Raw genomic sequence first — 27,347 nt, 5'->3', positions numbered from 1 at the left:
AGCTATGAAGGCCTTGGGGAAAATATCCATATGGCATGATGTCTTTATACTAAAAAAAAAAAAACATATGTTATTCCCCCTCCCCCCCCCTTTTTGAACCCCAGGCCCAAAACAAAAAAAAAAACCAAGAAACAAAAGGAGGGGCCCCCCCCCCCCCCCCCCCCCCCCCCCACCCCCCCCCCCCCCCCCCCCCCCCCCCCCCCCCCCCCCCCCCCCCCCCCCCCCCCCCCCCCCCCCCCCCCCCCCCGGCGGGGCCCCCCCCCCCACCCCAAACCCCCCCCCCCCCCCCCCCCCCCCCCCCCCCCCCCCCCCCCCCCCCCCCCCCCCCCCCCCCCCCCCCCCCTTCCCCCCCCCCCCCCCCCCCCCCCCCCCCCCCCCGGGGACCGGCCCCCCCCCCCCCCCCCCCCCCCCCCCCCGCTTCCCCCCCCCCCCCCCCCCCCCCCCCCCCCCCCCCCCTTTGCGTTTCTTCCTGCTTGCCGACCGCCCCCCCCCCATTTGATGTCTTTATCCCCACCCCACCCCCAACCCCCCGGAAAAAAAAACATTTTTAAAATATCTAGAGTCCCATGTAAGCCATGTATCCTCTGTAGCATTCTATGGAAGTGAAAGGTGGACTTTGAAGAAATAAGCTATGAAGGATATTGAACCTTGGTGTTGTAAAAGACTCCTTGAAAATGCCATATCCAATCAAGAAAACAAATAGATTACTGGGGAAAAAACAACCCAGAGGTTTCATACCAAATACAAATGACCAGGCTCAAATTATCATACTTTGGACACATTGTGCAAACATCTAGCTCTCTGGAGAAGCTTTAATGCTGGGAAAGGTGAAAAGAAAAAAAGAGGGCGAGGATAACCAGTAGCAAGGTAGCTAGACTCAATTACAGTATGCACCCTTGGATGACCTGAAAGATCAAGTTATGTTATGCTGTTGCTAGGACCTGACAATATGTTGGCCCACGATCAATCAATGATCAAATCTAGGTTCCCAAAACAGCTAATTTCTTCTATTCTCTCAGGAGGTGTCCCAGGGATTCACTTCATTCTTGTTTATCCACCAAAAAGCACTTCACTGGAGACACTGCTACTCCAGTGACCTGAAATAATCATATCCCAGGGTAACATTTGCCCTTAAAGTTAACTTAAACTGTTAACCTTCAGTGCTTTCAAGGTGCTTGGATCATCATGAAACAGTGCTCCTCGAAGATTTCATTCACCTCTTTTTCAACTGGAAAATTCAAAGGGGAAGCTATTTCAAGGTTCTAGAACACTTTGAGTAGCAACCCTCAGGGATTCCTCTTTCTCACTGTTAAGAGACAGGACAACCACAGGTAATTGTTATATAGGAATATGAGTATATGCAAACAGGAGAGGGGTATCTGTGCAAATGCACTGGGAGGCTGCATACCAATAGCGGGCTGTGGCTTTTCTTGCTGCCAACACAGAGACTTCAATATGCTTGGTCGGGTTCCTATTTATCCATTAAGCCATAAAATGTATTTTACTCCTGGTAACAGATGAGAAACCATAGGCGCTTGCAGGCTTAACTCCAACTAAAGACCTTTTACAGAGGGCTTTTGGAGCTCTGCCCCTGAAATTGTCACAAGGCTCTAATCAGCCCCACAATGTTGGCCTAAAGGCCAACTTTAATTGCATAGTCAGGAAAAACAGAAAAGAGGGCCAGCAAGAAGGAACATTAGGATTCCATGGCTGAAGTTGAAATAAAGAAGACCAGAATTGCCCAGAGAAGCAGCACATATTAAATCCTAAACTGTGGTCAATTATTATTTATAATAGTGGTATGGAAATAAAAATATAAGTAAACATTCAGGAGTTATACCAGGTATATTCCCAAGCGCCAAATGATCAAGCAGTAACACAGGGATATAAGAAGCAAAGTACACATGGGTACAATTACACTACAAAGCCTCATTGTTATTTTTGCTATACTATAATATACATTAAAAGGTAAATAAAAAATTATTTACAGATTAGATTCAGAAGGCCATTCAACTCAACATTTACTGGATTGAATATAACGGTATCCTGAATTTCTCATAATGTTCAAAGGATAATTGATTTTATTTCACTGGTCAACTGACTATTATAGAAAGTCAAGCGTATTCCATCCCACTTTGAAGCAACCATTTTTGATCTTATATCTTTCAGATATATTATGCTAAAATACTTTTTCTTCTGCCTTAGCCCCTGTGAAGCCTGGAGTACAATATATATCTTGAGAGCTGATACATGAATTTTTTAATATATTTTACTTTTACCTTAAGAAATAGTGAGAGCCAGTTTGGTGTAAGACTGAGTTCTAGTCTAGTCTTAGGTATAAAGCCAGCTGGTTGTCCTTGGGCCAGTCATTCTTTCTCACCCCTGGGAAACAGGCAATGGCAAATCAGATCCAAAAAAACCTTGCCAGGAAAACTGTAGGGACTTGTCAAGGCAGGGGCCAGGAGTAAAAAAAAAATAACTCAAAGGGGGAGGGGAAAGAAAAAGGAAAAGGAAAGGAGAAGAAAAAGAAAGGAGGGGAAAGGGGAGGGAAAAGAAAATGCCAAAAATATTCCGTGCATCATCATATTATACTGATTCTTTATCTACTAGAAGGCTGCATCTGATAAAATGTTTAACATTGAACAAAAATAAAAGCTTGAAATGAAAAATTGAAAACAATGGGATTACACCCAACATTTTATTATCCAACTTGGAACAGCTGGACTTTCTCTTGCTCCTTTAACTCTTCTCTACCATGGCCTCTTAAGTTTCTTCTTAATCTAGAGTATCTTTCCAACAGATTATGGGTGCAATGAAATACACACCTGATGCAATGCTTCCATGCAACTATCCTATAGCAAGCAAATGTTTTTTAAAAAGAAAAAATATGGGACTGACGCACTGTATTGTTTGCTTAATGAAGTTTCCATTCTACATATACTTACTTAAGAATAAATCCCAGGACTGAACTGCGAGCCATATAACCCATTTCAGCAAAATCTGATTGAAGGTCTGCACGTCACAATTTATGAAGATTCCTTCTGCCCAGTTTGGGGGGAAATTTCTGTTGCAGGATATTACTTCTTGCCATGAAGTAAAACTTCTGTTTTTCTGGAGCAAAGGCAAAAACAATATATAATCTGATCAGTATTGTCCCTGAGAACAAATAGTTTCCTTTTACAAATAAAAGAGTGACTAATCAAAGAAGAGCTGTGTTTTAAAATAAAGAGTACCATGAGCTATATATGTCTCTTGAACTACTTTGACTTCTGCTATTATTTTTAAGTTGTGAAACCAGAATTCCTTCCACTATTTTATTTATTTATTTATTTATTTATTTATTTGCCAATTGTTTACAAGATAATAAGTATAAGTGTATACATAGTTGTGAATACATGAAATGGGTACATATAAGAAAAATAAATCCCTCTTATATCTATCCCTCTTATACGAAGGGATACCTGTGTACATGCAAGCTTGTTTACAGCTTATGGCTGATCATCACAGGCTCTTCCACCAGTGTCCTTTGCAGCAGAGATTCAGAGGAAAACGAAATGAGACAGAATTTGTTCTGCAATTAAGCTCAAACTGCAGAATTTTCTCTTCTCCAAAGAGAGGTTAGCCTGAAAGTTAGCTCTGGTAGCCACCTTCAGATCTGTCCCATCACGTTTGAATGCCTGTCATTCGCCGGACATCGAAAATGGGTGGGATCAGTACCCAAAGTGAACCGGCAAAAGTTTAAGGACTCCCCGCCCACCATTTTGCCTCACAAAATGCAAAGGGGAAAAAAAACCCTAGTAACAACCTTTCCTCCACAAAACGCAGCGCAAATGTTTGGTTTTGTTCATTCTGAAAGTCGCAGATGCGGATAGTAGGTGACATGTGGTTCCCAAGCTGCTCTTTTTGAACTCATATATTTTAGAGAAAGGATCAGAAATCCACAGGCCCCATATGGCCCAATTTCATTTTTTGCAATCAATGAAGCCCCCGCCTCCCAAGTTTGTATTGCCAAAATTTAGAGGAGAACCTCAAATTTTCAACAGGCTGATGATTATTGCCTTGTTTCTTTTATTGCCACTGAAAGATTAATCACAGAAGTTTTGTAAACCTCTGCTGGGCTTAACCAACCGACCTAGAGCTTTAAAAAAGATAACCAGAATCACAAACCAACCAACCCCGACAAACCGCTTCAGACCAACTGATTTCACTACATCACTGAAATATCTTGCTGCATTTTGAAAGTGCAGCTTGATTAAGGAAGGGGGGTGGGAATCCTTACCAAGTCTTTTTCATCCTTGGTTGGTGTCAAAAAGCTTAGCTTTTTATTTTATTATTATTATTTTAATATGTTTTTATATCTTTGGGTCACCATGTGCGAGGAGGCAGCAATATAAATTTTCAAAACAAAATGAAATGGCCAGAACTTAAACTGGGGACCAAATTCTAATACTTGAATTATAAGCAAAGTTAGTTGAAACTATATGATGGGAAAAAACCAATTGCAAGCCATTCCAAGCCTTCCAAGAGACTTCTAACCTAAATCAGCCCATCTTAGGAGACTGCTCAAGGAGAAACACATTCTGGTTCCATATTTTTAGGAGGTGAGGAAAGCCAAAGAAAAGAGGAACTGCTCCTCATAATGGTTTAACTGCTTTGGACTATTTCTCTGGTGGAGAATAGACTGGTCCCTCTTTAATAGCCTCTAGGAAATTGAAAACACTCAAGATAAAGGACAAATAAAGTTATCAATACAAATATAAAACATGGGCAATACATAGCATCACTAGAAGTCTCTCCAAAATATCTCTGTTGATATATTTAATTGAATCAAAAAATGTTCACATTCAATTCAGTATGTCAACTGAAATATTTTGGAGAGGCTTCCACATATTTTACATCTATATTGATGTTTTATATAAAGATAAATATCATGCTTAAAAGATCGAAATATGTTTGGTGTCAATTGATTTTCTGATTACACTGTAAATTTTAAATGTGTCATTATGTGATTATGTGCCAACAACTCTTAGCAACCACACAGATACCATATAGATGCTTTGATTTTTCCTTATATTGTATGTGCCTTTATGAGTTATCAGATTCCAAGGAGATATAAATCAATAAGTATTCCTACATGGATTTTGTCCATGAAGATATTAGCTCTATTCAAGGTAGACGTTTAAAAACTTTTGAACAACAGCAAGTCCTAAAAATGCTTTAGTTATATTTTCATTTTAGTCTTGATTATATCTAGGAACGCATAACGAAAAGCAGCTGCTCTTCTCTATGTTTTTATTACAATTATTTTTATTGACATTTTATTGAATTCCCTGAGTTTTTTTTTTTATTATGGAACAAAGCATAGAATTATGAAAATAAAATAAAAAATTCTATTTCTAAATAGAAAATTCTGATGCTACCTAAGCAGAGTACTTCAATAGATACAAGTTAAAATTGGCAGCGGTGAAATTCTTCTTTAAAAAGGCTTGGAAAAACTTATCACTGGAGTAAAATATGACGTCACCCCAGAAATCAATGTGTGCTCTTTCATTTCCCTTTTATCTTAGAACAGCAGAAGCTTTTGGAAAAACCAATAAAAATATGTTTTTTCCTCCATTATGAAGGAAATGTCTTGTAATTTTGCAAGGAAACAACCTTGATCCAGCGTTCAAAATACAGAAAGTTCATGGCCAATTCTGATAATTTCTTCCCACTTTTCAAAATTACTTGGGAAATCTTATTCCCCAGACAGAAGGAAGAAAACAAAGGCAACTTACAGTTTTTCTGGTTCAAAAGAAAATGCCCAATTTGCCACTTTTCTAAAGGGGGAAAATAAAACACCACCAGGCAATACTGTCCCCAAAAGATAATAAACAGGCTACTCAGGTTTTTTAAAATCACTTCCCTATAGAATGTTCATTCTCACGTTGTGATTACAAGCAGTCAACAATTTAGCATTTTGTTATAGTTCAAAGTTATGGTGGCCCTGGAAGAAGTGATTTATCACCTGTGCTCACTCTTAAAGCCATCATATCACCCTCATGGTCACATGATCACAATTTGAGGGCTTGGCAACCAGCTTGCATTTAGAGCCGGTTTCAGCATCCTGTCGTGACCTGATCACAATGTGCAACCATTTTGCTGATTTCCAGCAAAAAAACACCCATTGGGGAAACTGAATTCACTTAACAACTGAATGATTTCCTTAATGACCGTGGTGATTCTCTTAAATCATAGGCATTGTTGGGTCCAACTTGACTTGCAGTTGCATGACTTATGATGCAAATTCTGGTCTCAGTTGTGATTGTAAAACGAGACCTACCCTAATGAGAAAGCTGAATGTTAATAAAAAGAAAATACAGGTAGTTCTCAACTTACAAGTTCATTTAGTGACCAAAGTTACAACAGCATTGAAAAAAATGACTTATGACCACTTTTCGCAATTACAAACTTTGTAGCAGCCCCATCATCATGTGATCAAAATTAAGATGCTTCGCAACTGGTTCATACTTATGACCATTGCAGCATCCCAGGGTCACCTTTTGACAAGCAAAATCAATGGAAAAACCAGATTCACTTAACAACTATGGTACTAACAATCAGCTGCAGTGAAAAAAATGACCAGTCCTCTAACCCGGGGTCCCTAACCCCCAGACCGCAGCCTAATACTGGGCCGTGGCCTATTTGCACCCGGGCTATGGGCCAGAGTGCACATGCAGCTCAAGTCACGCAAGCAACGGGCTGGCACACATGTACATATGTGGAGCTCTACTCACGTGAGTGGCAGGGCTGCATGTTTGTGCATCCCGGTTCCTCCGCTCCCCCTGGGCTGGGCCACCAAGCCGCAAAGGTTGGGGACCGCTGTTCTAGCATCACAGCATCCCTCCCCACACAGCACATGTGACTGCAATCTAGACGCTCAGCCCATGATTATGATATTGCAAGGAGCTGCGGAGACATGATTGCTGTTTGTGACTGTCCCCGCAAACAAAGTCAACGTGGAAGCCAGCAGGGAAGGTCACAAGTCACTCCCAATACATCCTTCCTACTCTTTCTCCCACTCAAACATGGCTTCCCTGACCCTGACCCAGTCTCTCCCATCCCCAGCAGCACTCCCTACCGCCCCCTGCTTTAAACTTGCATCACTTAGCGACAGCAAAATCCCAGTCCCAATTTATGATGTAAGCTGAGGAGTACCTGCATATTAAACATTTGCAAAATGGGAGTTCAAGTTAATATATGGTACGGCTCTTTCTTCACAATCTTTTCTCACAATTACTTTACAAAGCAAGTGAGAGATATGAACGCTAAGCAAACTTACTTTGGGTGCCCACCAATGGTTAGTATCTCTTTGTGTATTCCTCCCCTATCCCCCAAATTAGGGGGGGGTGTCTAATTGGAGTTGATACTAATTGAGTATGTGGTGGAGGAAAATGTGAGTAGAAGCAATAGTAGAAACAGAAGCACACAAACATATACCCATTTTACACCATTTCTGACTCCCATCTCTAGGTCTGGAGAGTTAGGGAAACTAAACAATAAAGCTAATTCCTCTTTCCTTGTTTGGACCACCTGCCATGTGATGGTTCAGTTAAATGCAGCACAAGCATGGGGATAAACTGTGATTAATCTTGGCAGAGTCCCTTAATGGTCTGGGTTCAGATGGTATTCCAAGCCTAACCCATTGTGGCTTAGCAACTCTTCCAAGATCATTTAATGGAAGTTCATAAATCTAAATACAGATCCCTACTGACATATCTAAGATTACTTTGATGGCTAGCCCTCAAAAAGCTAAGCAGAATTGGATTTAGTCAGTACTGGGGTGAAAAACCACCATAGTATCAATGCTGTAGGCATTGTGCAAAGTGGAAAGTCCAAAAATATTCCAGAAACAGGCAATGGCAAAGCCATTTATACTGTATAGCCATTTAATTGATACCGATATCAAGAAAACTACACAGGTGTATCCATGAAATCATCAGAAGTTGAATTCAGCAGAAAAGGCTTTAGTTTTTAGGGTGTTGGGTTTTTTTTACGAATAGAATTATATTTAAAAACTACAGGTGGTCCTTGACTTATGACCACAATTGAGCCCAACATTTATGTTGCTAAGCGAAACATTTGTTAAGTGAATTTGCTCCATTTTATGACCTTTCTTGCCACAGTTGCTAAGTGAATCACTGGATTTGTTAAAATGAGTCTAATTGTTGTTAAGCAAATCTGGCTTCCCCATTAACTTTGACTGTCAGAAAGTCGCAAAATGGCATCACGCAACCCCGGGACACTGTAACTGTCATAAATATGAGTCAATTGCCATGCATCTGAATTTTGATCACATGACCAAGACAACTACAATGGTTGTAAAGTGCGAAAACTGGCTATGTCACGTTTTTCAGTGTCGTTGTATGGTCACTAAAGGAACTGCTGTTAAGTGAAAGACTACCTATAGTTATTCTATGATTGATTACTGTTCATGCTTATTTTTATACAACTTTTGTTTGTATATAGTTTGTCGTACAGTCAGCCAGATGTTTATACTGTATTTGGTATTTTTATCCACCTATCAAGTCCTTCCTAAGAACCTGAGATAGAAAGAGGTTGATGTTTTATGGGGCTAGAGGCATTGTCACAGAATGTAAGCTATCCTGGGTAAAGCTGCCTTTTGCAATTGACTGGTGGTGATTTTGTTAATGCTGATGTTTATACAAGTAGTGCTCCAATTGTTTGGGGATTGCACCCCAAAGCGCCTATTACTGTTGGTGTTACTATTAACACTACTACTATTACTATTATCATCATCCTAAAAATGAATCCATTACAGGATGATTCTTCACTGAAGGTTACAGATGGTTATCTAACATACTAGTCCAATACAAGTTAGTAGAAGAGGATTTCCAACATTTAAGTCTAGTCCTCAAAAGCAACCGTTTAAAGTTACAGCGGCACAGGAAAAAAAAAAAGAGCTTACATCTGTTCCTCAGTCTTATGATCATCGCTGCATCCCCTGGTCATGTGACCAAAATTGGGGTGCTTGGCAACTGGCATGCATTTATGACCGTTGCAGTGTCCCTGGGTCATATATTCACCATCTGTGATCTTCCCAATCAGCTTCTGACAAAGTCAACGGATTTACGTAATCATTGAATTTCAGTGATTTGCTTAACAACCGTGGAAAAAAAGACCTTGCTTGGCAACAGAAGTTCTAGACTCAATTTTGGTCGTAAGTTGAGGATTAGCTGTATATAGTGATAGATATATCAGTAATAACTAGTTAACCAATAGGATAGAAAAAGGTTGTACAGAAGAACTTGCAAAGTTCTTACATCATTAAGACTTCTTCCCACCCATCACTTCTGCCTCACAAAAACAACATCAGCCTGTCCAGCTGTCACTTTATGCTCTTGGCAGTGATTTCTGCCAATCTCTGGACGTATTTCCAGTGAAGAAGGCATTGTTTTATTAGCTACTTAGGCAAAGCACACATCATTAATGGAGTTTTTATCTCTCTATTTCCCTGACAAAACAGAACCAGCCAGTCTGACTCTGTTATTATCATTAAGATTTTTTCCTCCTCTATTCACTATCTTGAATCCAAACAGCATCTGGAATTATAGCCATCCTCGAGAGGGAAAGGGGAAAAAAATATTGCATTTGCTTAGAGGGAACAAAACTTGTATTCTTTTTCACATAAACAAATGATTAGATAAACATGTTTCCTGCTGGCTAGCTAGATTTTTAATGAAACTCTTATTTCCCTTTTAGCTTTTGATAAGAGTCTCAAAATATGCTGTCTTTTTTGTCCTCCTTTCAAAACAGAGAGATAAATATAATACTTCCGTCTTCGACACCAACATTACAGACAGAAGTGTTTGAGAGGGAGGAGTTAAAAGCCTTTGAACGCTGACTAGCATGTCAGGGAGTTTAATAAAAGGAAATTAAAGAGCCCTTTACTGAAATGTTATTATTAATGTGTACCCTGGCGCCAGACGTCTTTCTCATCAATGTAGCTAGTATGCATGACCCTTCTTAACAGACAGCTGTCTCCGGTGTCATTTCTATCAAAATCAAACCTCAGGGCCTCTGTAGAATCAATACAGAATAGAGAAGCTATGCATGCAGCTAACCACACTCAACTAGAAATCGTGGGTGTATTTAACACCAATCCTGTTTTCTAAGAAAGAGCAGCCAGAACAGGCACACGTGTATGCAGGTGTGTGTGTATGAAATGTATTCACCGCCATCTCATTTTGAAGCAATTCTGAGCAGCTTACAGCATAAAACTGAATTGAGAAGAAGTCAATCAGAACCATGTCATCAAGACAAACCCACCAATTCTAGGCATGCTGTATCCCATTCCATATGACTTACAAGGAAGACAGGCTTTACTACAAATCCTAAAACTCACTCCTTCAAAGGAAAGCTATTTCAGAGTGTGGTATGAAGCACCTCAACTTATTCTTCTTTGGAAAGAAAAATTTAAAATCCTTAAGATCCACCTGAGAATTCCTCCATGGTCACTCAGCTATACCAGGACAAATTGATAAAACATTTCAAGGTGCTTTAAGTTGAAGTAGGTTTAGAAAGCCACGCCACAGTGGAACATATTTTGTGGTCCATTGTTTGGTGGGAAAACCTGCAGCCTGATTTGCAGGTTACCTCCATTCAAACACAAGGTCCAGTATTTAGAGCACTGTGCTGTGTCCTCAATGACAGGCTATGTAATCTGAATCTGTCATTGGACGTTTGAAGGCTGACTTCTACTGTCCTACCTTAGATGGAAGCTGTTTTAAAGAGTCCAAGAGCTACACACGAAGCAATAAATGTAACCAGACAAGGAATTTTCATTCTATATACAGGTAGTCCTCGACTTACGACCACAATTGAGCCCAAATTTTCTGTGGTTAAGCAAAACATTTAAGTGAATTTTGCCCCATTTTATGACCCTTTTTGCCACAGTTGTTAAGTAAACCACAGCAGTTACTAAGTTAGTAACACGTTTTTATTGAGCAAATCTGGCCTCCCCATTGACTTCCTGCTTGTAAGCAGGTTGCACAAAGTGACCACATGACACTGCAACTGTCATAAATACGAGTCAGTTGCCAAATGTCCAAATTTTGATCATGAGGACGCTGCAATGGTCGTAAGTGTGAAAAATGGTCATAAGTCACTTTTTTCCATGCTGTTGTAACTTTGAACGGTCACTAAATGAACTGTTGTAAATCAAGGACTACTGCAGTTTGCAGCCCTAGGCTGCATGATTCTCCTCGAGCCGCTCGGAGCATCCAGAGACTGGGATGTGCTTCCGAGTCCTCTTCTTTGCAGGCTGAGCTTTAGATGAGGAAACGCTCCGCCCCTCACGTGACATCGCGGAGCGCCTCCCCAGTCTTTTGCTCAGCCTCGAAGAGTCAGGCTGTGTGTTAGAGAGCTCCTTGGCTGATCGCAGATTTCCTTCCTATTACACTTTCTGATAAGGTTTGCCTTCTTTCTCCTCCTGCGCAAAGGGTCTGGACTTCAGGGAAAATTTTCCCTCGTCCGGAGACGAAGCTGCGGGCTCGCAGCGCGTTTAGCGCACCCCCCCATCCTTATCAGATCGCATCGCTGCCTCCGCGTTGCCTCGTGGCACGCGTTGTTTTTCTTTCATTTACTGCTGGATTCCCCCCACCCCAAACGCCGACCGGGAGGGTTATTGCCCCTAAGGCCCTAGGCGTGCCGAGCTGACCGGCAAAGCCCTCCTTTTCCGTCAAGGCGTCCCGACGGTTCAGCTCGCGGTCGCCATTTTGGCTCCGCCTCGTGGTCGGGCGCCTTTTTTCTGATTGTAGCTGCGGTGATTTAGAGCCCCAGGCCTTGGGTCAGAGCTTTGCTGCCCATTTCTTTCTACCTGGCTCGCTCTTTTTATCTTAGTTGGCCTCCCGCAGTCCGTTTCGGGCGAAGTTGCAGCCCCCTCCGGTTTTGTTTTCTCTTGTCTGGAGGCCTGCTGCCAGAGGCCCTCTCTTCTACATAGGCCTCAGGCGTTTATTTGACTGATCCGGCCTGTACTGAGATACCAGTTACTGCTACTGTTCGAGAATAAAGGAATATATTTGCAAAATAATAATAATAATAATTTCTGTTTTTTTGTACAGTAATAATTTTTTTTTCATAGATATATAGACATTTACGGATAACCTGTATATATATTGCGTACAAAAAAAAAAAAAAAAAGAGAAAGAGAAAAAGATAAAAAGAACAAAAAAAAGAAATCAAAGGAATTACAAATAGAGTATCTATTTTTCCTGTACATACTATATTATTCAGATACCTCACTGTTATCTCTGTAACTACAAATTCCAAAGGGGGAGAGGGCCAGCTTCACCTTCACCCGGCCTCATCCAGGCCTATTCTGGGCGAGCCAACCGCCTTTGCTAGTATTGTTACCTAACATGGCAGACGACAATCCATCTAAACGTCCTTCTTTGAAGGCTAAAGCAAAGTCCCACTACTTGCGCAGGCAGGACAAGGAACCTAAGGGCTCCAGACAGGACAAGGAACCTTCCAAGGCCGCACAACGTGACGCCTTGAGGCGCCACAAAGCGTTAGAAAAAGAGTTCGACCGGCGTTCAAGGGAGTCCCGCTCGGAGACGCCTATACCTCCTCCTCCAACCCCTTCTACCTCTGCTCTACCTCTCCCCTCAGACCCTTCTTCCCTACCTAGGCGCGCAGTTCGCTTCAGGGTCTTCCGACCCCCGGACCTCCGACCAGACGGACCCCGAAGCCACCTTTACACCCACAGCCGCTGGTCTGCGCCAGGATGAACCCTCTACCTCCGAGGTTCCACCTCACATCAAGGCTTGGATGGAATCAGCCATCCGCCAGGGCATAGCAGAGGCACTACAACACGTGTCCAGATCAGGTTTCTCTCCGCGAGCCTCTGAACACGATTCGTTATCACTCAGATCCCTTCCACAACCGGTCCCCCAACTGATCAGGTACTATCTCAGAGGGATAGCCCTCCACCGGTTGGGGCCCAGATGGAGGAGGAAGGGGACTTTGGGGATTTCAGGGAGGAGGAAGAGGATTCCCGGATGGGATCCTCCCGCTATAGTGAACCCCTTAGAGGCTGACATCATGGAGGGGAGATGTCGGAGGACGAGGGTCCTTCCTCGACCAACCCACCTTTGGGGGCTGTTCAAACCACATATGTTCAAGTCCCTCCTCCTTAAGGCCAAGAATGTATCTGGCCTTCTTTCCCAGTCCCCTGCTGAACCCCCCAGTCCAAGAGGGCCCAGAAGACTCCATTTTCACCCAACCAGTGGTGGAAGCCGAGGTCATCCCATCCCCTCCCATCTTCGTAGATCTGGTTGCAAAGCAACTTACCTCCTCAGGGACACCTCCTGCTCCATCTAGCCAAGACAAGAGATTCTTCAATCTCGATGCGGCTCTGTCTAACCTTCTGAATATCCCGGAGGTTGATGACCCCATTGTGGGTCTAGCTTCTTCCTCTACCCCTAGTGAGGCCCTAGAGGCCTTAAAGCCTGAGGACAGGCGGGCGGAGCTGGCGCTGCGTGGGCCCACCTATCTGACGCCTGGGCCATTAAATCGGCTACGCCGCCTCATTTCACCAGGTCTTCCATCCGCTGGCTACGTCAGCTCAAGGACCACATCCCTGCTTCCAATCTGAGAGCTCACCAGGATATAGCGAAGTTAGTGGCTGCAGCCGAGTTCTCGGCTGACGCCACTTACCAGTCGGTAAAATTTTCTTCCAGAGCCATCACGTGCACGTTTCGGCTCGCCGCATGCTATGGCTCAAACACTGGCAGGCGGACGTAAAGAATAAGGTCAAGCTGGCCACTGCTCCCATTACGGAGACAAACTGTTTGGCCCAGCTTTGGAACCACTGCTGGTCGAGGGCCGCAGTAAGAGAAAGTATTTGCCCTCCCTTTTTGAAGATCGGAGACCAGGGGCCCCAGCCCTTTCGGAGGAGCTTCCCCGCCCCTTCTACCAACCCCCTTCCCGCCCAGATACCTAGACCTCCTTCCTTCCGGTCCCAGGACCGCTCAGACCCGGGTGATAGAACCAGACGCGGTGGCGGCTACAAGAGACCATTCCGGGGATCGGGAGGAAGGCCCTACCGTAGAAGGTAGATCCTCTTCCTCCCCTCCCCATTGGCGGCCGCCTCAGCCCTTCGCCGCCCAATGGGACATATCCACCTCCGATGCATGGGTTAGGGACACAATCAGGTTTGGTCTCGCCCTGGAGTTCAGGTCCGCCCCCTGATTGTTTTATCCCATCCCCCTCCTCAAGGGATCCCTCCAACGGGCTCTAATGGATGCAGCCATCCATCATCTTCTTGACATCCAGGCCATTCAACCTGTCCCTCCGGCCCAGAAGGGAAAGGGTTTTTACTCCCATCTCTTTGTGGTGCCCAAACACTCTGGGGTTGGAGAGCCATCCTAGACTTGAAACGGCTCAACCGTCACCTCATCCAGCGTAGATTCAAGATGCACACCTTGCAATCAATTCTCTTAGGCACCAGGCGGGGAGACTGGTTATCTTCCATAGATCTGTCGGAGGCATACCTCCACATTCCAATCAGGCCCTCCCATTACAAATTCCTCAGGTTCTGCCATAATAACCTTCATTATCAATACGTGGCCCTACCCTTCGGTCTGGCTTCGGCCCCCGGACCTTCACCAAGGTCCTGGCGGCCCTGGCGGCCCATCTCAGGACCGTTCCGTCCGCCTCCACTGCTACTTGGGCGATATTCTTATTCTCTCCCGTCCAAATCCCAGGCAGTCAGGGATACCAGGGTCACCCTCTCCGCCTTACGGGCACACGGTTTTCTAGTCAATTGGCAAAAGAGCCAACTTACCCCTTCTACTCGAATTAACCACTTGGGGGCCATAATTGATTCGGTGTCACAGAGAGTTTTCCTCTCTCCGGAGAGGTTCCTTAGCATTCAAGCCCTGGTCAATCAGATCAGGCGCGTTCAAGGAGGGTGGCCTTGTTGGACCTCTCTAAATTGTTGGGCAAAATGGTATCATGCATCTCCATTATTCCCTGGGCTCGTCTACACAGCAGATCCCTCCAATGGTTCCTGCTCCCGTTCCAACGATCCGGAAGAAGCAACTCGAGGTCAAGGTCAGGGTCCCTCAAAGGTCCTCACGTCTCTTCTCTGGTGGACCAATCCCGCCATCAACAGAGGCCACCTATTCGCGGAACCTCAACGACTCACCGTCACTACGGACGCAAGCCTATCCGGTTGGGGCGCTCATCTCGACTCGATCTCTGCACAGGGCAAATGGTCGCTGACCGAGCAGGGTGCAGCATCAATTGGCTAGAGCTTCACGCCGTCCTTCTGGCCCTGCGCAGCTTTTCCTCAGATCCGCAATCATCACGTTCTCGTGCTCACGGACAACGTCACGGCCAAGGCCCATATCAACAAGCAAGGGGCACCCAGTCCATCCAGCTAATGAGGAAGCCGAACGCCTTTGCCGCTGGGCAGAATCCAACCTCCTATCTTTAAAAGCCGAACACATCTCCGGAGTAGACAATACTCAGGCGGACTGGCTGAGCAGGGCCACGGTGGACCAGGCGGAATGGCGTCTCCATCCATCCCTTTTCGAGGAAGCGTCCAGAATATTCGGCCTTCGGTGGTGGACCTCTTCGCTTCCCGACCAACACTCAGCTTCCACGGTTCTTCTCCCGGTATCCGTCTCACAGGTCGGAGAATCACAACGCTCTGCGTTGCCCATGGCCCCCAGGGCTCCTATATGCCTTCCCTCCGCTCCCGTTAGTTCCCAGAGTAGTTCAAAAACTCATTCAGGAGAGGGCAGAACTTCTCCTGGTGGCTCCCTATTGGCCCAGGCGACCATGGTTTGCGGATCTCCGCATCTTATCAGTAGCGCCCCCATGGAGGATCCCCCGGACAAGGTCTCCCTCTCTCAGGGGCCCCTTCTGCATCCGGAGCCTCAATGGCTCCAGTTAGCCGTCTGGAGGTTGAGCGGATCCGTCTGACTTCTGAGAATCTTTCAACTCAAGTCATCGACACTATTTTGGCCGCCAGGCGCCCTTCCACCACACGAATTTATGATGCCACTTGGAAAGGGTTCTGCAAGTGGTGTGGCGGGTCTCAGGTTAATCCCCTCTCTCCTCGGTGGCACAGATCCTGGAATTTCTTCAGGAGGGTCTTCGCAAGGCTCGCACCTAACACCCTGAGACGGCAAGTTTCTGCTCTCTCAACCGTGGTCTCCTGTGATAACTACGGTTCCCTTTCTCACCACCCCAGGGTTAGATCTTTCCTTAGGGCGCCACCAACCTGTGCCCTCCTACCGTTCACAGGTTCCCCACATGGGACCTCAACAAGGTCCTCGTTTCTCTTACACGTCCCCGTTCGAGCCTTTGAGGGAGTCATCCCTGCAGTTTCTCACCTTCAAGGTAGTTTTTCTAGTAGCTATTACTTCTGCTCGTCGAGTTTGGAATTAGCAGCTCTGTCAGTCAGGAGCGATCTATGCGTGTTCCACGCAGACCGGGTGGTCCTTCGTCCCGACCCTACCTTTCTACCCAAAATTAACTCTCCCTTCCATAGGTCACAGGAACTGATTTTACCAAATTTCTGCCCCAGGCCCTCCAGGGGCAGGGAGGTCCTCTGGCACACCCTAGGCGTTAGAAGGGCCTTGCGTATTTATATTAGCGCACTCAATCCATGCGAAGGTCGGAATCCCTCTTCCTATCCTTTCAACCCAGGTCAATGGGGCTTAAGGTTTCCCCTTCCACCATCAGTCGCTGGATCAGGGCTACTATTGCGAGGTGCTACCTTTCCCATTCTCTGCCCGCTCCGGGTGGGATAACCGCCCATTCCACCAGAAGTGCAGCCACCTCGGCGGCCTGGGCCACACAAGCCCCCATCGCTGACATTTGTCGGGCAGCCACCTGGTCCTCTCCGTCCCCGTTTATCAGACATTATAAAATAGATACGTACGCCTCAGCGGAGGCCTCTTTTGCCGACGGGTCTTACAGAGGGTCATCAGTGATCCGGAGGGGCCTTCGGGCCAGACGGAGTCCCACCCGTAGGACAGCCCAGCTTTGGTATGTCCCAGTCTCTGGATGCTCCGAGCGGCTCGAGGGAGAATGGGCGTTGGTTCTTACCTGATACGCCCCTTCTCGGCGAGCCGCAAGGAGCATCCAGCCCCACCCTAATTTCTCCGTCTGGTGGGGGCTCTTTCTTCAGCCAAGGAGCCAATAGTAGATTAGATAGAATCAATAACCTCTCTTCTCGTTATCGCAAAAACTGGGGGAGCGCTCCGCGATGTCACGTGAGGGGCGGAGCGTTTCCTCATCTAAAGCTCAGCCTGCAAGAAGAGGACTCGGAAGCACATCCCAGTCTCTGGATGCTCCTTGCGGCTCGCCGAGAAGGGGCGTATCAGGTAAGAACCAACGCCCAATCTGCCTTACCATTAAAATGTTACCTGCTTCTCCGCATTAGTACCACCATCTTTCTCCCAACAGGAAGGATATACAATATAGGAAACCATAATGTGGTTTCTTTGGTTTTAGGTATTGTTGCATCCCAATCCTTCTCAGGTCTGAACTATGGTCGATAGCTTAATATGTTTTGTAACTCTGGACACTTATTCAGCATCAGGGTTAAGCAAAACCACAGCTTTCATATAGTAAAACTCTGCCTGTAAAATCAGGCAATGAGTAAATTAGCTTAAAGGACAGAGCTGGGCCAGTCGTCCTGTGAATTTTCTGGCTGGATAGGCATCTGACCCTCGGTCACTCAAATCCACCACTTATCCTTACTAATATAATGATCTAATAATGTAATCTTAAACATACTGACTCAGAAATACACTCACCAAGTCCAATGGAGTATTTTCTCAGGCAAATGGTGTAAAATTGCAGTTTTAATTTACTTATACAGGTCGTCCTCAAAAATTGAGCTTAACATTACTAAGACAGTTGTTAAGTGAATTTTGCCCCACTTACCTGTCTTGCCACAGTTGTTAAGTGAATCATTGAAGTTCTTTAATTTGTAACATGGTTGTTAAGTGAATCTGGCTTCTCCATTGACTTTGGTTGTCGGAAGGTCGCAAAAGGCGATCACATAACCTGAGACACTGCAACTGTCCTAAATACATGCCAGTTGCCAAATGTCTGGATTTTGATCACATGATTAATGGGATCCTGCAATAATCATAAGTGTGAAAAATGGTCCTACGTCGTTTTTCTAAAGTGCCACTGTAACTTCAAACAATCATGGTTGTAAGGTTGTAATATGAACAAATGATCTGAAAATCAACTGTATTGTGACATACAGCATATGTATTTCTTAAAACTCTCCCAAGTGAACAGAAAGTACATTCCGACAAGCAGGATTCAGTAACTCACCTGATGGGAAAATCTAACTCAGAAAATCCTTTTTTTTTTACGGAGCTCTGCAAAATGTTCCCTGGGAAGGGGATTAGCATTTGACATAATAGTCCTCTGTTAAAACCTTATTTCACAATTCTATAATGTTCACAAATGTTTGGTTCAAATTAAAATCATTTAGAGCTATTTCTCGGCTGACAGGGTTTCTTTCAAAGTAGACCTCTAAAATCCAACCATGCAGTTATACACAAATGTTGTTCAGAGTACTAGCTCCCAATTTAAATACTCCTTAACTATAACAGAGTATGGAATTCCATAGAAGTCAGTGTTCTGAAAATTTATCACCTTATTTAGGATGATGCATAAAGAAAGAAAAACCTGAGAAATCAATCTCTAAATCTGAGCCCGCGCATGTAAGAGAGTATTTATTTTGCTTATTCTGTTTCAACTCTACCTTTATAATAGATACTCAAGATCTATACACACATACACACACACACACACACACACACACACTTTTAATTTATTTATTTTCATCCTGCCTTTATTTTTATAAATGAGGGGGCGAACATATTTAATACTACTTCGTCCTCCTCCTCCTATTTTCCCACCATAACAAACTTATGAGGTGGGTTGGGCCGAGAGAGAGAATGACTGGCCCCAAGTCTCCCAGCTGTGCTTTCAAACCTAAGGTGGAATTAGAAGGCAGAGTTTCACGGATTCTAGTCTTAACCACTTGAACAAAACTGGCTCCTGTCATTTATGAATGTATGCCAGTGGCCCCCAACCTTTGGGCTCCCGGCCTGGTTCCGTGGAGAGGTTTTTCCGTGGAGATGCCTGCAGATAGGGTTTTGTTGTTTGCATGGGCGGTTTCTGGCATGCCACGGATCGGTGTTCGGACCCGGAGTCAGGGACCCCTGATGTCTGCCATTTTTCTTTTCCTTCTTGCTTTATAACTTTATTTTTTTTTCTTTCTGATTTCTGAATTCATTAACAAAAACAAAAATAAAAGTTTTAAAAGGCAACTAACAGCAGCTAGCAGCAGGATAGCAAAGCGGTATATAGAAAATTAAAAACAACACTGAACACTGAAATAAATTAACAGTTAAGAAAGCCTGGTGGAGTCTCTTCTCGTTATCGCAAAAACTGGGAGGCGCTCCGCATGTCACGTGAGGGGGCGGAGCGTTTCCTCATCTAAAGCTCAGCCTGCAAGAAGAGGACTCGGAAGCACATCCCAGTCTCTGGATGCTCCTTGCGGCTCGCCGAGAAGGGCGTATCAGGTAAGAACCAACGCCCAATCTGCCTTACCATTAAAATGTTACCTGCTTCTCTGCATCTTTCTTCCAACAGGAAGGATATACAATATAGGAAACCATAACGTGGTTTCTTTGGTTTTGGAGTATTGTTGCAGCCCAATCCTTCTCAGGTCTGAACTATGGTTGATAGCTTAATATGTTTTGTGACTTTAGACACATTCAGCATCAAGGTTAAGCAAAACCACAGCTTTCATATAGTAAAACTCTGCCTGTAAAATCAGTCAATGAGTAAATTAGCTTAAAGGACAGAGCTGGGCCACAGTTGTCCTGTGAATTTTCTGGCTGGATAGGCATCTGACCCTCGGTCACTCAAATCCAGCACTTATCCTTACTAATATAATGGTCTAATAATGTAATCTTAAACATACTGACTCAGAAATACACCCACCAAGTCCAACTGAGTATTTTCTCAGGCAAATGGTGTAAAATTCCAGTTTTAATTTACCTATACAGGTAGTCCTCAAAAATTGAGCTTAACATTACTAAGACAGTTGTTAAGTGAATTTTGCCCCACTTACCTGTCTTGCCACAGTTGTTAAGTGAATCATTGAAGTTCTTTAATTTGTAACATGGTTAAGTGAATCTGGCTTCTCCATTGACTTTGCTTGTCGGAAGGTCGCAAAAGGCGATCACATAACCTGAGACACTGCAACTGTCCTAAATACATGCCAGTTGCCAAATGTCTGAATTTTGATCACATGATTAATGGAATCCTGCAATAATCATAAGTGTGAAAAATGGTCCTACGTCGTTTTTTTAAAGTGCCACTGTAACTTAAACGAATGGTTGTAAGGTTGTAATATGAACAAATGATCTGAAAATCAACTGTATTGTGACATACAGCATATGTATTTCTTAAAACTCTCCCAAGTGAACAGAAAGTACATTCCGACAAGCAGGATTCAGTAACTCACCTGATGGGAAAATCTAACTCAGAAAATCCTTTTTTTTTTTACGGAGCTCTGCAAAATGTTCCCTGGGAAGGGGATTAGCATTTGACATAATAGTCCTCTGTTAAAACCTTATTTCACAATTCTATAATGTTCACAAATGTTTGGTTCAAATTAAAATCATTTAGAGCTATTTCTCGGCTGACAGGGTTTCTTTCAAAGTAGACCTCTAAAATCCAACCATGCAGTTATACACAAATGTTGTTCAGAGTACTAGCTCCCAATTTAAATACTCCTTAACTATAACAGAGTATGGAACTCCATAGAAGTCAGTGTTCTGAAAATTTATCACCTTATTTAGGATGATGCATAAAGAAAGAAAAACCTGAGAAATCAATCTCTAAATCTGAGCCCGCGCATGTAAGAGAGTATTTATTTTGCTTATTCTGTTTCAACTCTACCTTTATAATAGATACTCAAGATCTATACACACACACACACACACTTTTAATTTATTTATTTTCATCCTCCCTTTATTTTTATAAATGAGGGGGCGAACATATTTAATACTACTTCGTCCTCCTCCTCCTATTTTCCCACCATAACAAACTTATGAGGTGGGTTGGGCCGAGAGAGAGAATGACTGGCCCCAAGTCTCCCAGCTGTGCTTTCAAACCTAAGGTGGAATTAGAAGGCAGAGTTTCATGGATTCTAGTCTTAACCACTTGACAAAACTGGCTCGTCATTTATGAATGTATGCCAGTGGCCCCCAACCTTTTGGGCTCCCGGGCCTGGTTCCATGGAGAGAGGTTTTTCCGTGGACCGGAAGGGACGTGGTTTTGCATGCTGCCTGCATCTTGTGGATAGGGTTTTGTTGTTTGCGTGGGCCGGTTTCTGGCATGCCACGGATCGGTGTTGGTCCACGGACCCGGAGTCAGGGACCCCTGATGTCTGCCATTTTTCTTTTCCTTCTTGCTTTATAACTTTATTTTTTTTTTCTTTCTGATTTCTGAATTCATTAACAAAAACAAAAATAAAAGTTTTAAAAGGCAACTAACAGCAGCTAGCAGCAGGATAGCAAACGGTATATAGAAAATTAAAAACAGCACTGAACACTGAAATAAATTAAGAGTTAAGAGCCTGATGGAACAGATGCCTCTTTGGAGATTTTCTCAACAGTGTATCTATATAGAAGACCGTTGTGCTACAAAAATGATCCGTGAACAATTATGGCATCTTCAAAATTATGGCACTTCTGCAGATCTAAGAAGAAAAGATATGAACTCTCTCGGACAGTTAGATTGAGTCATTTGGAGCTTCTATTCCAAGAACTTAAGTTTGTGTCAATTACCACCCACAGGTGGTCCTCGACTTACAACCACAATTGAGCCCAACATTTCTGTTGCTAAGTGAGATGACATGACCATGAAGATGCTGCAACATGTGAGAAACGGTTATACGTCCTTTTTTCAGTGCCGCTGTAACTTTGAATAGTCACTGAATGATTGTTTGTAAGTCTAAGAGTAGTACTGTAGTACCAACTGATGTGTAGTAGAAATCTGTCAGTACAAGCACAATGTGATATCTGCACCTTTTCTTGACAAGAAAGCCATCATGAACCAATCACAATTTTTAGACACACACAGGGTATTTTGCAGGATGTAACTAGGTAACTGACTAATCGTCACCAAAATCCAATTGTCTTCATGAATGGCTTCCATTGGCACTTAATTATGCATACGCATTGCTCACATCATTTGTAAGTCCAGAAGATGAAGGAGCATTCCCCCACTGTGGACCTGTACTTTCACAAGACTGTAACCAGCTGTTGAACCTCAATTCCCTGAGGTTGAATATCCTATTTACCCCCAGCATCTCCATATTGTTTGTATTTAATTAAGGAATGTTCTCCTTCATCCAACTCATTATAGAATTTAAGCAACATTCAAGGATTCTTGTTGTTTCCTTGGAAATATTGCATAAGCGCACCAACGTGCCTACCGTCCCTGTCCTATTGTTTCTCTTATTCTTCTTTTATTTTTCTTATATGTACCCATTTCATGTATTCACAACTATGTATACACTTATACTTATTATCTTGTAAACAATTGGCAAATCAAATAAATAAAAATAAATAAATAAATAAATTTAATGACCAAGAGAGTTGCAGAACTGGGTGTAATAACCATCATGGTGGCATTTTACTCCAAAGCTCCAAAGGACCTCCCCAGAGTTTTATAGAGATGTTGAACCACACAGAAGTATCCTTCTTGCGGTAGAATGTCATCTGGAGTCCTAGGAGGGAGAAACTGCTTCTCAGAGGGCAAAGAGGCAGCAGAGTTTGGAATGTGTGGTAGGCTAGAAGCAAAGACAACTCCCCCTAGTAGTTCACAAAATATAGTTCTAGGGTTAACTAAAATGTTTATATTGTGCAGGTAAGTTCTTTTAGTCTGGTGTGATTCTGTCTGTAGGCAAACAATAATAAAGAAGCTACCCAGAAATAATTTCATGTGTCGCCCTTGGTTTGTGGGGCGTGACAGTATTAGACATTGCAGGCCAATGACCTAAGCGCTCAAAAACAGTCCCCTGGTGCTGACATGAGCAGATAGGAAAAACAGTGTCCCTATGATTCAGAAGGATGACTTGATTGATGGTATTAAAAACTCCTCTTTAGTTGCTGCCAATGTCCCAGTATGGTATATCCCACTACTCTCCTACATGTGTCCTGCAACTTCCCCTCCCTCCTGCCTCCCCATCCACTTATATTCTTAGCTTTTTTTCCGCTTGTTCTCCCTCCATTATATCCAGAACAAAACAATCCCATCTTGAACCATTTTAGTCAACCCTTCCCTTCTTCAGAATTGCCAATCTGGTTGCACATCTAAAAGTAACCAGGCAGTGACCTGTCCAGGACAACTGTAACACAAAAGGCGTTCTTTTTTACATCACCACCTTTACATGCAAAGGTTGGATCCAGTGAGAAGGCTTTTTTCATACTAACAAGGCACATGGTCAAAATAGCCAAAACGTTGCATCCTTTTCAGACACATGTTTGCTGAGTTTATAGTTGGGTTCAATACTTGCAAACACAATAGCAAGAACAGCACTAAGGAAAAAGGACCACTATTCAGAACTATCAACCCAACCAACTTTGTTGAATTAGTTTGAATAGCTGTTTGCCTCACCATAAAAAAGGATCAAGTCTAATCTAAACCTTTGGATAAAGGATGGTATGGTTTGTTTTTGTTTTCTTACAGGAAGATCTGCTCTGCAAAATAGCCCTCCAGATCTGACACTTCAGAGGAGAGCTAAACAATATTAAGGTCCAAATCTGGATTATGAATTTTTTATGGCCGTTGCCAACATTACCTTCAGAGTTTTCGGCAAAGAGCCGTCTATATTGTTTTTATTTTAAAAGTCAAATAGATCACATTAAGTAGATCAGACTTCAGGTCAAATTTTCAAATTAATACCAGAATGTTTTTTATATTGCAAATTATTTGGTTGCAGAAATAATTTTAAAACGTCAACAAGAATCATTCTTTCTTCTGTAAAAGGGAAGTCTTTAAAGGAAAATAAAAAAGAGGTAGAAGACATATGTACATCTTACAAGCAAGCCTTTCCCCCACCTCATTTCAGCCTTTCCAATCAATTCTGAGGTACCTGCCATTCACTTTTAATAGCACACACTCAGATTCTAAATCTGCTCAGAGGATTAAACTGAATAAACATACTATAAAGAGAGCCAAGGGTTCCAGACATAATACAACTGACTGCTACAACAGACTGAAGTGGGAAGAAAGTGCACGCACAGCACAAAAAAAGTTTAGCAAATCTCTTTAGAGCCTCTACGGCTCTACACATTTTAGTTGCTCAGCATCAGCCTCCGCAGAGAGCTAGAAAGCTGTGTTGAAACTTGATCTCATGACTCATTTTTATAGCTATCATTCAGACAAGGCCTTCAGGCCTGTTCTCACCACCAATTCAGCTCTGTGGAAGCAAAATTAACCAACGTCAATACAATAACATGTTTGTATTTGCAAAAAAGGATGCCTCAGCACACTTTTAGTCTGCTTGTAGCTTCTACGCTGCTCTGCAGTTCTGCCAGACAATATAGCAGTCATAGCAGCCAAAGCTATGATTAAGAGACAAGGACCCTGTCCATGTCAAAATGGGATCCAATATTTAATCTTAGTTTAAAACAACAAAATACAGTACCGTAATCACATTTGCAACACAAAATACAGTACAGCAGAGGATATATTTTAACTACCGTGCGTACCTTCTCAATACATGGCTCCGGATAGTGACTGCTTTAGATTTCCCTGTAAAACACTTTGAAGGTCTTTTCTGAATAACTCATATCTTTTAAAAAATATTAACGAAATTAAATTTTTTAAAAATCTACTCTACCCTAAGAATTCTAAAATCGATTCCTTTCTACACAGAAATTTTAAAAGATTTTTGACTTTCTACTGTCCAGAAAATAACAAATATTTTAAACAAACCCATGGCTATTTTTAAAAATTCTCACTCTTTTCTAAGTAGGAGAATTGTGGATAACTAAAATTAAACATGACAAAATCTTGATTACACATTACAGAAAAAGACTGTCCAGGTGACCTATGTTTAACATTCTATGTCACAGGTGGTTTGCATGTAAGTTGAAATTTCAAGCTATTTCAAGGCTGCATATGGTATGACCTACAAAATCTTTGAACGATTAATGTCTAAAAACAGTGCACTGTTAACACTACATGTTAACACTATCCATCTGGTCACAAAACAAACACCAACAAGAATCATATAAGCAGCCTCACCTCATTTTATATCATCAGGGTGCCGTATCTAAACACTTTTATCAGGTTAACATAAAAGCCCCAAAAGCATTTGCTGGAGTACAATTACTTTATTAAGTTTTCTGTAAATTAATCCCCGTTAGCATGGCTGCACATAATTCTTTAAATTAAGAGAGATTAAGAGAGAGCTGATAATGCATGTAGTTGATTAAAACTCACGTTGGCTTTTGAGTGGGTGGAGGAATAGGAAAAAAAACCTCATTTTGCTGTTCTTAGATCAAAAAATTCCTTTTTTAAACAACATTGATAGGAAAAAACTGAGGGTTTTTTTCTCCTTTGAATGGAAGAGCACCCCAGCTGGATTCAGAGTTTTCATTGCTGTTTTTAAAAATTCAAAAGAAAAAAGCCATAACTTTTTCCACAAGTAACTCCAGTTATATTTTACAGGTTTTTTTCAATCCTTTTATTATTTTCATAAATAACTCAAGGCAGTGAACATACCTAATATTCCTTCCCCCTCCTCTTTTCTCCACAACAACCGTCTTGTGAGGTGAGGGCTGAGAAAGAGTGACTGGCCCAAAATTACCCAGCAGGGCTTTCAGGCCTAAGGCAGAACTAGAACTCACAGTCTCTTGGTTTCTAGCCTGGTGCCTTCACCATTACACCAAACTACAGTTCCATTTCCTAAGACAAGCCAGATTCCTGCTTTGTCCTGTAGAAAAAATTATTCCTGTAGAAAAAATTATTCCTTGCTAAATCCTGTTAATAAGCTGCATTCAGGCAGACTGATTTTCAAATCCAGTATCCCAGAACAAGCTAAGCAAACAAGACAAGTTGGAGTAATAAACAGCTGTATTGGTCCCCAATTAGAGGTAGTAGTTTAAAAGAGAGAACAATGCACCTCTACACATTGGTAAGGGGAACAATTAAGCATTATCACTGATGCTTATCTCTTCAATTTAAACTGCTCACATTAAGTGATAAGTAGTTTTTCTACTTTTGTTGTCATTTGCCAAGCAAATATACCCAAACGTCACTCATCATGTCCATTTAATTTTTCACAAATTGGCGCCTTTCAAATGTACTGGATTGGACTAGAAACTTCATCATCCCAAAAGAGCACAACCACACACTGCAGGACATGATGGATTTGAGCTTAGCATTTTATCTGAGGTCAACCACTATAGTTGATAAGCCACAGCTTACAGCTTAGTATATTGGATGTACCCAGATATTTGTACTTTATTCACTAGCCATTGTTAGAATTAGTATACTGTCAATCAAATCAAGCTTTTCCAACCTACATTCTCAACGCAGACAAATTCACCTAGGCATCCAGGCTAGGCTACACATATCCTATGAGAACATATTATCACCATTAGAGACTACTCTTGAGGATGAATGCTTGAATGAACATAAAGTTTGTGCAAGGACCGCCTCCTGAGATCTTAAGATATAAAAAAGCAAATAGTGGTCTGTGTAGCACACTATTCCTCCCTATCTCAAGAACCAGAATAAATGTAATACTGGACTAAAGAGCAGTTAAAAAAAAAACCAGGAAAATAAGCAAACTGATTTGACTTTGAATATTTGACTGACCATTCCAATGACTTCTCAGGGAAGAATTTCATTCACTTGGTTAGGATTTTTAAACTGTGTCGTGCATACAGCTTCAGCTGTATATGTTAATTTGTGTAATAGCAACTGCAATCATATGGCAACTGAAAAATGGATAATGAAGCTATGAGAGCCAGCCATAACTAATATCTGGATAAAATTAAATATCAAAACATCTCAGATATAGGATGTGGAACCATCAGACCACCCACGTAGGTCATGAAGTTGTAAGTGTACAGCTCTTTAAGGCAATGGTCGCCAACCGGTGGGAAAATTTTGGTGGTCCGCAGAGAAATGTCACCCTCAAAGCAATTAATCCAGGCTGCGCGGAAACACAAGGCTGCGCCACCCACATGGCCCGCGGGAACACAATG

The 27,347-nt window shown here is 42.8% G+C and overlaps 1 protein-coding gene across 3 annotated transcripts in view; it reads right to left on the bottom strand.

Annotated features, from left to right (window-relative positions):
* Positions 1-27,347, bottom strand: part of ACVR1 (activin A receptor type 1) — a 100,995-nt gene that overhangs the window by 63,771 nt on the left and 9,877 nt on the right. For 2 of the 3 annotated variants that reach the window (XM_026674582.2, XM_087949943.1), the window contains one exon: positions 2,946-3,111. The exons of the other annotated variant lie outside the window; for it this stretch is intronic. In XM_026674582.2, the coding sequence (XP_026530367.2) occupies positions 2,946-2,989 (44 nt within the window). In that variant the 5' untranslated portion in view covers positions 2,990-3,111. The remainder of the gene's footprint in view (positions 1-2,945; positions 3,112-27,347) is intronic. 3 annotated transcript variants of the gene reach the window in all.

Source organism: Notechis scutatus, chromosome 1, assembly GCF_049901735.1.
Source record: "Notechis scutatus isolate UNSWTSFEM ecotype Mainland chromosome 1, rNotScu1.2, whole genome shotgun sequence".
In the NCBI taxonomy this organism is placed as follows: Eukaryota; Metazoa; Chordata; class Lepidosauria; order Squamata; family Elapidae; genus Notechis; species Notechis scutatus.
Note: the sequence above shows the minus strand (reverse complement) of the source record. Positions and strands in the feature narration are given on the sequence as shown.